The 13,604-nt window shown below is 32.2% G+C and overlaps 1 protein-coding gene across 1 annotated transcript in view; it reads right to left on the bottom strand.

Moving 5' to 3' along the window:
- Positions 1–5,826: 5,826 nt before the first annotated feature.
- LOC143044758 (uncharacterized) overlaps positions 5,827–13,604 on the bottom strand; it is a 30,795-nt gene continuing 23,017 nt past the window's right edge. Inside the window, exon 9 of the mRNA XM_076216893.1 lies at positions 5,827–6,322. Coding sequence (XP_076073008.1) covers positions 5,840–6,322 — 483 coding nt within the window. The 3' untranslated portion in view covers positions 5,827–5,839. The remainder of the gene's footprint in view (positions 6,323–13,604) is intronic.

Below are 13,604 nucleotides of genomic sequence, written 5' to 3'. Positions count from 1 at the left end.
ATTAGACAAATGTGGTCATTAATTTATATTGCAACTTAATATAGTAACAAAGCTATATTTTGTATAGTGTAAATTTCATCATGGAACACTTTTTCCACAATCAGGGGTCCTTTAAAGGATGAAAATAAGTTTGACATTTGTGTTACGATTAAAAAAGATATCATTTAACTAATATAAATTGCAGTATAAAAACAACATTAGGTCAATGTCATAAAAATATAAACTTTTTTGTACTCAGCGCAAAACTGAGGAAGGTCTTGGTAGAACCTTGCTCTTACCCAGTCATACAAAAAGGTTTATATTTTCCTGACATTGACCTTATATTGTATATTTAAGGACAATAACCTTAAGAAGTCATCCAATGGTTTCTGTCATATCAGCATTTTTGCTGTTTACAATTTTTTTTTTTAATCTTTTATAGTCAACAAGATAATAGGCAAACATTTTTATAAGTCAAAATATGTCATTTGAGGGCAATAGCTTCTGTAAGGAGACATTCAACTGTTATGATGAGAAAAACCTTTTTGTAGAACTCGTACAGCTGATCATTAATCTATTATAGTCTTCAAGGTTATAAGCAATATAAGTGAGTTGAAAATTGTCTTTTATTTGAAAAACTCCTACAAGGAGTCATTCCATGGTTTCGATAGAATCATTTTTGTAGATTACAGTTGCTTCATATTTGATATATTTTTTTTTAAAAGAATTATGCAATAAAATCCTGGTTCATGCATACCAGTGTCATCCATTAAAATAGGTAACCTCACCATGTACATTGAAAGAACAGAATTTATAAAAGAGACAATTTGCTTATTTTCCATTCCTTAATTAAACTAACTTATTTTAAATGCTTAAATTTTCACAATTAAAGTATATTTTCACTAAGATAAATTACTAATTGATATATGCTCTCAGTGGCAAATATTTTATGCAGGATTTTTTGTGTTATTAAAATTTGCTGTTACAAAATGTTAGAAATTATTATAAATTAAGGAATGTATCACCCTCATGCAAAGCTCTGATTCCTTTCACGGATTTGGCTATACTTTTTGGACCTTTTGGATTATAGCTCTTCATCTTTTATATAAGTGTAACGTGTAACCAGGCGTTTATATCTCAAACGTCCGTTCCAGTAAATACTTGGATCCAAGTTGTCCACAACCAATACGTCAATACCAATAACTATAATAACTATCTATGCTATACACAATGAACCAAAATATATACACGGGCTCTTTGTCGATACAAAGTAAGTATGAACTCTTATATATACAAGTTTATACAATATAACAGCCTGTCCTAATGGGACTTTATGTCACTAAAAGACAGTATGGCTGGTACAGTCTGTCTGTATCAGACAGTGTGTGCTGGTACAGCCTGTCCTCCGAATGGGACAGTCTGTCACTTCCAGACAGTGCGGGCTGGTACAACTTGTCCTCCGAGAGGGACAGTCTGTCACTACCAGACAGTGCGGGCTGGTACAACTTGTCCTCCGAGTGGGACAGTCTGCCTTGTCAATCCAATCAACTCGTACGTTTACTTTGTACCCAGTACAAAGTGTCCTCTAAATATTAAAGCTCTTTCAGCCCTTAATATTACCGACGTACGCTCTGTTGACTTATGACGGCTCATCGTCAGCCAACCGACAGCCTCGAGTACCGTTTCTCACTCTCTTATATACTCCAGGGCGAATATATTATTTACTAGATAGGGGTGTTCTCTAAATGTTCTCCATACGGAGCATCGAAAGTCCCTTACGATCACCCCTGTAACTTTCGACCCGACCACTTATCTTCCCGCCAAACGTCTAAATCCACCCAACTCTTTCTCTAGCGTAAACCATGCATTTCTAAACTAAGATTCTACTCAACTGTAACCTTAACGACCAATAAACATTACATAAGCTTTGGATTTCAAATATTTTGGCCACGAGCATCACTGAAGAGACATGTATTGTCGAAATGCGCATCTGGTGCAGGAAAATTGGTGCCGTTAATGTTATTTCAAAACAAGAACAATTTTAACAATAATTACAACAGTATGGTCCTGTAAAAGAGTCCATGATGAAGGTCTGGGAAATTTTCACTGCAACTGGAAAATGAAGGTATATTGAAAAGGGACATAAATTTTGCCTTGCAATAGGCCACCTATAGGGACCCATCTAGGAGCTGTTGCGAGGGTTCTTAAAGTGCAAAAAGGCATCAGATAAAATCTTCCAATTCTGACTGGATGTTGCTGAGCACAGAAGAATAGAAACCACAATTTTGACAAGGGTTTTATTGCAAGTCATTGACCAAATTTCTATTCTGCAGTCACCCTTGGGGTCGTAGTCAATGGAATCCACGGTATATCCATATATTAATAAAAACCAAGAGATAACTGTGTTCTCAAACGAGATATATTTTGTAATTGGCAGGTACTGTAAATTCAGTAATTATTCGATAGTTTTATTATGGCGAAAAATGTGACAGGGTTTTTATAACCCTAATAATTCAAACTCTCATTTTGAAATTTTTAATATGAATTAAACAGTATTTTTCTCAATATCGCAACATTAAAATCGCATTTTTGCCTAAAATGACAATATTGCAATAATAAATGCATGCAATAGTTTCTGAATTTACAGTATATCCATATACATGTATCAATAAAATCCAAGGGAGATAACTGCATTCTCAAACCTGAAGATATCTGTTGTAATAGGCAGAGAATCATATTTACTACTAAAGGAATACAACAACAGTTTGTCACACATTTATTGCAAAAATAGATTTTGAAATATAAAATAAATACTCAGAAAAACTACAAACTAAATACTGTTATACTGCAATCAGCTATTTTACTATACAGATAAAGCTATACGTATAAACGTTAGCTTTATACGTCAATGACCTCAACTAACCTATAAGCCCCGCCTACTTACCAGAACTACTGCATTTCATCAACAACGTCACGTCACAACCATGACAACGTGTAGTAACAATGGTCAAACTTTTATGAATTTAAACTTGTTATGTCTTCAAATTGGTAATTTATATACCATGTTTATTAAATGTTATTAATTAAGTTCATTTTCCCTTTCAAATTCCTTAAAATGTCAATGTCTTACCGCCTGGACTACGCTCATAGGGAAATACCCCAAAATGGTACCACATGAGGGAAATTCCAAACACTTTTTTTTAACAATATTTGTTACATATTTTTAAATTTTTTTATCGATTTCAGTAAAAAGACAATATATATGTATAGTGTCTTGAAATATGAAATTTATTTGTATTAGGCACGAAACGGGAAAATGCTTTGTACAAACTCGCATTTCCCTGTTTCTAAGCCTCATACAAATAAATTTTATATTTCAAGACACTATACATAAATTGTCTAATTAAACTGTCAATGAAAAACTATAAAAGTATTGAAAATGTTTACACATGATAAATGCTACATTGGTACAATTTTTATTTGTAAATTAACTTCCCATAAACTCCCAACTCTTTTCTAGTTGATATGCAATATTCATTTTAATTATTCCATTATAATAGAGTATCTATGGTTTTTAAAACAGCAAGGGCTTTTGATATTGTGAATAAAAAAACACCATCATTTAGGGACATGTATCTGCATAAGCTGTTATTTGTTGTAAAAGTACAAGCATAAAATAAAATATCACAATTGATATCACATAAAGCATGTATATGTTGTATGTAAAATATTCCCTTTAGATAATATCTTGGTGTTAAGGCAGAGCATGTTTCACTTTGCTGACTGTGGTATATTTTTGATATTGATAAGTTCTTTAATGCCTGCATTTTCTTTTAGAATAGGATAATTAATTTTGTCTTTCCAAAAAAAAAATCCTGTAAGATTTATATTTAAAAAAATCTATTTCATACTAAAAACAACAAATGAATTTTAGAGAAATAAAAAAGGCTTGCAAGGAGAAATATCTTACACACTCAATAAATTATACAGTGGTGGAATGCAATAATTTGATTGTGGTTAAGTGTATAAGGTGGACATATAAAAGCACAGAATTTAGCATATTCTCAAATAATTACATCAGATGTATGTTTCATTATGATACTTTATTCTGATTGGCTAATTGCACATCACATGTTATTCTGTAAGCAATTGCATTGCTCAATAAAACTTTCATTCATGATAACATGTGGTCCCACAATAAAGTGCACAGGTGAATTAAATAAAGCAATACATGTATTAAAATTTGTGTTTTCATGATCATTGCTAAAAAAATGTAATTATAAGTATTGAATGCTTCTTTTTGTAACTTCATAGAATTGTAAAAGCGTTGACCATGCGCACATTTTTAGTATGAAGCGCGGAAAATTCATACAAAATGTACTTCGGTCAACGCTTTTACACCCCAATGAAGTTACAAAAAGAAGCATTCAATTCTTAAATAAAACTACATTTAAAGAATCTCATGGTGAGCATGAACACCAATATGGTTGGGATACTAAAAAAGCATTTCTATTTTTTCATGGTGGTCATGATTAATTATGTCAGATGTCAGACTGTCTAAGATAAAATCATCAATACATTCTATTTCAATGAGAACAATATACACACTATTAAAAATCACCCTTCAAGGTGTTTAGTGAAACACAGTGAAATAGGGTGCTTCTTGGAGATTTAGAGTGATAACACTTAGATTTATAACCTTGTCACATAATATCTACCGGTATTGAATATACATACAGATATTTCTGAGTGAATCCCACCCAATCATGAGCATTTAGCATTTTTATAATTAGCACTCAAACAATTTTTTTTAAATCAACTTGTGTGTACTGTACCAGTATATTTTACAACAAGACTGAATCAAGACTCCTACTCGTTTTTATATAGAAGATTCATTATTATTTGTAGAATACCAATTTTGTGGATTTCATGGGTAAATGTAAACCATAAATATAAATGTTCAAATTTCCCATAAACTTGTATGCAGACTTTGGAAAAACCATGAAATAAAATATCCATGATAATACATATTCCCTCAATCCACAAAAAATGGAACCCATGTTAATAAATGAATCAACAGTAATAGGAGTGATCTCGGAGTAGTTGTCAATCATACTATAGTTAGGAACATTGCAGTGGTTGTCTTATGTAATATCATAATGCATTTTGGTTATTTGTAGATTTTGATGTTGATGGCAGATATTCTTTAATCTAATCACATTTTTTTGACTGGACAAGTTTGAGATGATATTTTTGTATAGACAGCTATCTTTTAGGGAAGACTATATTAACCTCTACATGTTTTTTTGTTATTTTTTATGGTAGGTTGCTGTCTCAAAACAATTCTGTCTTGAAACCAGTAAAAAATCTATACAATTTGGAGATCTAAAAAAAAACAAGAATGTGTCCATAGTACACGGATGCCCCACTCGCACTATCATTTTACATGTTCACTGGACCGTGAAATTGGGGTCAATACTTTAATTTGGCAGTTAACATGTGTACTAAGTTTCAAGTTGATTGGACTTCAACTTCATCAAAAACTACCTTGACCAAAAACTTTAACCTGAGCTTCACACTATCTTCTTCTTTGTTCAGTGGACCGTGAAATTGGGGTCAATACTTTAATTTGACATTAAAATTAGAAAGATCATATCATAGTTAACATGTGTACTAAGTTTCAAATTGATTGGACTTCAACTTCATCAAAAACTACCTCGACCAAAAACTTTAACCTGAAGCGGGACGAACGAACGGACGAACGAACGGACGAACGGAGGCACAGACCAGAAAACATAATGCCCCTCTACTATCGTAGGTGGGGCATAATAAAAATAATAATAGATATTTTATGACGATATTATACTTGAATTAAGTTTTGAGCTGCTAAATATGGATCTTTTGCATATGGTGGTCTAAATCTCATAAAATTTATGATGTTCCAAAACTTTTCCTCAGTTGTAAGTGCACTTTGCTTTTTAGTATGGACCTGAATGGCAGTAAGCTGTCCTTTTGAAACAACAGATAACTGGAATCGGATCAAATTCACGCCCCATAAAATTGAAACTGCATTAGCTAATGCCAAACTGAATGTCCAAGCGTCATCATAAAACAGAATATAGAGAATTCTACCCCATGTAATGTCTATGGTTACCATGGAGATGTATATTGAAATATGGATTTCGTAAATGATCATCGATAGGACACACATTATCAAGAACCAGATGAACAAGACATGGTTATTCTTCGCAACACACTTCAACAGGAACAGACAATGATGATCCATCTCTTCAAAACATTGCTCACATAATCGACAGTGCTTTGTTCTCCTGGGCTTTACAATCTGAAAATAGAAATGATAATAGAATTTTGTTACAGAAAATTGGAAATTTCATTGTTCACACAAATAGCAAAATGAATATAGTGCCATCATTGCTTCAATTCCCATTGATTAGACCATTCTTCACAAATAAATTGAAAATAATCATACTTTCTTGTTATATTTTTGAAATATTACCCAGAATGCTTCAGATTCAGAAACGACAAATTATGGGATAATGTAGGTAATGTTATAATGCAACACAATACAAATTTTCAAAGACATTGCTGGATTAATAATACTGAAACCTATTAAAAGGACTAAAATCAGTTATTAATTATTAACAAAGAAAAAACATCGGAAATCAACATTAAATTAAGAAATCTCAGCCCACCTGTATTGATTTACCGTTACTTGTTATTTGACACCAAATATAAAGGTTTTAAAAATAGTGAACACTGAGATTTATAGATTATCGCTATTTTACTTATGACGACGTTGTCTGTTTCATGTCAATTTCATTAGTAACGCCACATGGCTGCTTAGTTTCTAGCAATAATTATCCATCTCAAGCGAGTAGCATGATATGAAAAATTATCACAAAAAAAGATCAAAGGAAAAATGCTCAAAATAGCGATAAATAAGAATTAGTTTGTCTTCTTGTCATTTTTATCCCAGCTGTGATAAAAGACAACATATAACGTGGATCTAGGTGGGAGGAGGGTCCTTTATGACTTTAGAATTCAAATATTTAGGTAATTTTTCTCTATTCTTTATCTTATATGCCCATGATTCTCTATTTTTTTTTAATATATTTTAACACCCTATGATTCTCCATTCTTTTTTTTGTCTATTCTTTATCTCTTGAGCCCCTAATTCTGCACTTTAATCCCATTATTCACTATTCTGCAAAACCCATCCAGACCCTCATAATAGGGTTAATTTTTCTCTAAAAGTATTGAAATATTAATCAAGTTTGATTTATATGCTATTTTCAAAGGAGAGAGATTATAGGATTTATCAGAAAGAGAATTCTTCTTATTTTTATCTAAAACATGAAATACATTTATTGAAAAAGACATGGATATAATTTACCTTGTATAACCCACAGAAGTATAATATTAAAATGGGGCCTTGCATTTACATAAATTCTTTAATATTTCAGACAAAAATCTATTGTAATTACTTTTTCCTTTTAAAATTTTATTTTATTAATTTAGAGCACATAGAACGTCAGAAATTTTAACTTCATTAAAAATGATCACTACTGAGGCATCCTTATATGTAAAATGAACTATTATCGTAATAATACTATATAATAATTTTAGACTTATGCAAAATTAAACAATAATGAACCAACATGCAGCTAATTGTCTCCCTTGATAGACAATGAAATATTTAATAAAAGCACTGAGTTTAGTTTTGATATGATTATTATTCCATTTTATGGCACCTCTGAGACACATATTTTACATTATGATGCAAGTGTTTAACTTTTAACCTTTTCATTCACTGCAAGATGGGAAGTTACTGGGTATACTTAAATGAGACGATAAGGTTCAAAATTGGGTCTTTAACTATATACATTAAATAAGTGTCTAGACAAAATGATAAGTTCTAAATTATCCTGGGTATAATAAAGTTATGAATAAACTTAGCAGAGACAATCAAAGCTTGGATATCTACATAAAATTCTTGAAATCAAATAAATTTATTTTTATTTCAGGCTTTCAACGATTGATTAAATCGTTTTGCTCATTGTTGAAAGCTGTACAGTGACCTTTAGTTGCTTACATCTATCATCGGTCTTTGGACAGTGCTGGGAAGTATTCTCATTGAAAATAATACCACATCCTCTATATTTATATATTTAGACTTTCCATTTCTTAGATTTTAGACAGTCTTTAAGGTTAGGGGGTGGGTTAGGATCCCACTCACATGTTTAACCCAGCCACATTCTGTATGCATGTGCCTGTACCAGGTCTTGTCTTTGTTGATGTGTAACATATTTGTTTTTTTTTCATTTTTTGTACATAAATTAGGCTGTTAGTTTTCTTGTTTGAATTGTTATACAATTGTCATTTCATGGCCTATTAAAGCTGACTTTGCGGTATGGGCTTTGCTCATTGTTGAAGGCCGTACGGTGACCTATAGTTGTTAATTTCTGTGTCATTTTGTTTCTTGTCGAGAGTTGTCTCATTGGCAATCATACCACATCATCTTTTTTATATTTATGTTAAAACCATAGTTTAAATGAGTAAAACATTTGAACCAAAATAAATAAAAGGTCTAACTTTTTGTCATTTAATTGGGCTTGTTTTCTTCAATCAATTACTTTAATGTATTTACTTTCCAATTGTCACATGATTTGATTCAAATTCTGAATTCAAAACAGGTATACGGGTAAACAACTTTATGCAATTTGATTAAAATTAAACCCTTGAATTGCTCCCATTATGATATGACTCTCCTTGATGTGCGACAAATCAGAAAGGGAGCAATTCAAGAATTAATTTTGTTATTAGATTGAACTTTCTGTATCCAAATAGCATAAATTTAGCCATCAATTAACAAAGAGGGTCTTTTGGTTACAGATATATCAAATATACCACAATAGCTGTGGAAAACAAATTCTTTGACATGAAATACAAATGTATCAAAGCCTGTAATATTCTAAACAGATTGATTTTTAAAAGGTACTGATGTAAGATAAAGAGAACCCCAAATACATGAACACCTAACAATCCCAATATTTACACCAAATATGGTTGACCTATTGCTTATACAGAGGCGGATTCAGAGGAGGGGCCCAGGCCCCCCCTTTTCTGAGAAAAATTTGGTTGATTATATAGGGAATCAATGATACATGACCGGAGCAGGGCCCCTCTTAGGCAGTCAGTGGGTCCCAACTTATGAAAAATTCTGGATCCACCACTGTTATAATTTAAGAAAATCAGACCAAAACATGAAAACTTAACACTGAGCATGACCAGTGAACATGAGATCAAGGTCAAATAAAACCTGCAAGACTGCCATGAACATTGTAAAATATTCACAAACACCAACCAGATGCTCCGCAGGGCTCAGCTTTATATGACCGCAGATGTCGAACCCTGAACAGTTGGGGCAAGTATGGACACAACATTCAAGCTTGATACAGCTCTGAATTTGGATTGTGATCAAATAGTTGACACAACATAGGTTTCTGACACAGAACAAATGTGGTCTAAGAACTTACTTAAAAACTTAAAAATGGACATTTATCTATTATGGTCCAATATCCAAAATCTAAAAACATGGTTAGATTCAGAATATCAAAGAACCCCAAGAATTCAATTTTTGATGAAATCAAATAATGTTCAATTTTGGACCCTTTAGACCTCAATGTGGACCAATTTGATAACCGAGCCCAAATATTAAAAATCTAAATACATGGTAAGACTCTGTATATTGAAGAACCCCATATATTCAATTTTTGTTGATATCAAACAAAGTTTAATTTTGGACCCCGATTTGGACCAACTTGAAAACTGGGCCCATTAGTGTTGGATAATCGGTTGAAATTACCAACCGATTATCTATTACAATCGGATGACAGCAACCAACCGACTATCGGTTATAATCGCTTCATAATACCTTGCCCTTTTGTTTTAAATGAAATCATGCATTTAGTCTCATTGTACATATCTAATGTGTATATTCCATATCATTGCAGAGTTTATATATTCATATTTATGATCTTTTATTTCCCTTTCATATTCTGGCGTACTAAATTATGATCCTGGTACCTTTGATAATTATTTATTTAGCAGTTGAAACAATGAATTAATAAGAATCACGATTCATATTAAAGATATTTTATCTCATAATTACAACATTAATTACCAACAGTGACACTAACATTTCTAAATTTCAATGGTGTCACAATAAAATTTCAATAACATAGCTGTATAAACATTTGAATGCTTCTAATTAGGAAAAGATATATTAAGTTTTTAACTTTAAGAAATTTAAAATTAACAGAAAAAAATAAAACAATGCATTTGCATTATAATATATACAGTAAACAAAGGGGATTAAGCCAAAGTCTGTTAATTCGTGTAGAATGCATTTTTTTTCATTTTTGTGATCATTATTTTCTGTCAATTGTGTCATTTGTGCGTCTGAACTTATAATTGCAAGAATGCGGAATTATTACATAGTTGAACCGTATCCGATTCGTGATTCTTATATTTATTAATGGCGGACAAATTTCGGAAAATTTACAAAAATAAACGATGTTTGGCAAGCAATTTGGAAAGGAATATGACGTTTTTTTATGCTACAAATGGATAAAACATTAATAAAAGGCAATTTGCAATACGTTCTAATGAAGCAAATAAATTATTTTGTCTAAAATCAGAATGATTTGTACGCTCTCAAGTAACAAGTAAATACCGTAACAAGTACCGGTATTGAAGGAAAGTATTTCATACAAAGTTATTAATCTTAAATAACATTCCTTCAATCTGCAAATATGTATAGTCAATGCTTTTGTCAAGTTTATAAAGAAGGAAATTGGTTATTGGTAATTAAAGGATGTTTGACATTGTTATTGTCATCGACTTGTATTTTTGTTATTATTTGTTTGACTGCGCATATAAAATGCAAACCGTAAACGGACCGGAAGTTGACAAGCTAAAAGTCCGGAAACTTTAACGACAATCGATTGAACAAAATCCCAATCGATTATCGACATCGCCAGGCCCAACCAACTGATTTCCGACTTATTCCGATCATCGGAACAACACTAGGGCCCATAATCAAAAATCTAAGTACATGTTTAGATTCAGCATATCAAAGAACCCCAAGAATTCAATTTTTGTTAAAATCAAACTAAGTTTGATTTTGGACCCTTTGGACCTTAATGTAGACCAATTTGAAAACGAGACCAAAAATTAAGAATCTAAATACACAGTTAGATTTGGCATATCAAAGACCCTGAACAATTCAATTTTTGATGAAATCAAACAAAGTTTAATTTTGGACCCTTTTTGGCCCCTAATTCCTAAACTGTTGGAACCAAAACTTCCAAAATCAATCCCAACCTTCCTTTTGTGGTCATAAACCTTGTGTTTAAATTTCATAGATTTCTATTTATTTATACTTAAGTTATACTACAACTTATAGTGTGAAAACCAAATGTCTTCGGACGACGCCAACGTCATACCAATATATGACAAAAAATTATTGCGGTCCTATAAAAATAGTTGACCTATTGTAAAAAGCATTAAAAAAAAAAGCCAAAAACACAAAACTTAATTTAACCTTTGAACCATGAAAATGAGGTCAAGGTTAGATGACAACTGCCAGTTGGACATTATCACATATACAAAAATGCAAGGTTTCTGTAATCAACAAAATTGGTACCCACGAAAATAAATGAATCCAAATAAAATTGAGAATGGAAATGGGTAATGTGCCAAAGAGACAACAACCCCACCATAGAGCAGACAACAGCAGAAGGTCACCAATAGGTCTTCAATGCAACGAGAAATTCCCGCACCCGGAAGCGTCCTTCAGCTGGCCCCTAAACGAATATATATACTAGTTCAGTGATAATGAAAGCCATACTAAACTCCAAATTGTACACAAGAAACTAAAGTTAAAATAATATAAGACTAACAAAGGCCAGAGGCTCCTGACTTGGGACAGGCGAAAAAATTCGGCGGGGTTAAACATGTTTGTGAGATCTCAACTCTCCCCCTATGCCTCTAGCCAATGCAGAAAAGTAAACGCATAACAATACGCACATTAAAATTCAGTTCAAGAGAAGTCCGAGTCTGATGTCAGAAGATTTAACCAAAGAAAATAAACAAAATAACAATAATACATAAATAACATCAGACTAATAGCAGTTAACTGACATGCCAGCTGCAGACTTCAATTAAACTGATTGAAAAATTATGTCTTCATCAAATGAATATCAGGTACAATCCTCCCCGTGAGGGGTTTAGTATCATACCATCATAACATATATGAGAAGAACATAACCCGTGTCATACCAACAACTGGTTTTTAAATAAATGTAAGTACACCTTATTATGATCCCATACTCCAAATATAGCAGACCTATTGCTCATAGTATCTAAGATATTGACTTGACCACGAAAACTTAACTTGTTCACTAATCCATGAAATTAGGTTGAGGCCAAGTGAAAACTGTCTGACAGGCATTAACACCTTGCAAGGTATGCACTAACTAAATATAGTTAAACTATTACTCATAATAAGAGAGAAATTAACATTGCAAAAAATCTTTTTCTTTTTTTCAAGTAATCGCTGTATCATGAGAATGAGGTCAAGGACATAAATGACAGATGTATACTTCCTAAAATAAGGCATCTTTATACAAAGTATGAAGCATTTAGGTCTTCCACCTTCTTGGCTTTTAAAATATATAGCTTTTAAGTAATAACTTAAATCTACCGTTGCCGAGGTCAGATCACTCTTCCTATGTTGAGCTTTCTGGACAGGAATAGCAAGCTTGACAAAAAAAATTTTGTACTAGTAATTGATAATCAATGAAAATGCAATCTGTTGTCTTTTATGTGGAAGTTTTTCCAGTTTAAGGGAAGGAGGGGATGCAGTTAGGTACAAAAAAGAACTTTTTTTATATTTTCAAATTTCTTATGGTCTATTGTATCAGGTTTGCTATTTATTTTAATTTAAAGTAAAGTAAACTTAAGCTAAATCTGATACATTGTATAGGGAAATAAACTTTTGTAATTTCAGGCAGCAGGTCGGAGACCACAATTATTTTGTAGTGCATTTCTTTTAGAACATAAATAAAAATTTTAAAAATCCCACCTGCGCTTTATCATTGAAATTTCTAAAGTGTGTTGTACTACTTTTGGGACAAATTATATCAAAATTATAGAAAACTCCATCGGCTCTAACTCAAAATATGGACAATTTTATGTTTAAGGCGTCTTGAAATCTTTTGACAGCTTCCAAAGTGCTAATTTTTAACCTTTTTCAGCTGGATCAAATCACTACTTTCCTTTAAAATTCTAGACCCAATTTTTTTTACAGTGTAATTTCACCCCCCCCCCCCCCCCCCCCCCCCCCCCCCCCCTACTTACAATTTTAGACATTAAACATGGAGAAATAAATTTGGAAGGTGTATAAAAATTAAGGGCAAGTAACCCACTGTCAACACTAGGGACTATATTTGTGAACAACGAAAATCAAGGGAGGACAATTGTGGTCTCGAACCAGCAGGTTTTGAACTTCGATCTGTTTGTTGGGAGATAAAGGACTGGAC

This window comes from Mytilus galloprovincialis, chromosome 9 (assembly GCF_965363235.1).
Source record: "Mytilus galloprovincialis chromosome 9, xbMytGall1.hap1.1, whole genome shotgun sequence".
Classification (NCBI taxonomy): Eukaryota; Metazoa; Mollusca; class Bivalvia; order Mytilida; family Mytilidae; genus Mytilus; species Mytilus galloprovincialis.
The sequence above is the reverse complement of the archived record's forward strand: the minus strand, read 5'-3'. Positions and strand labels throughout refer to the sequence as shown.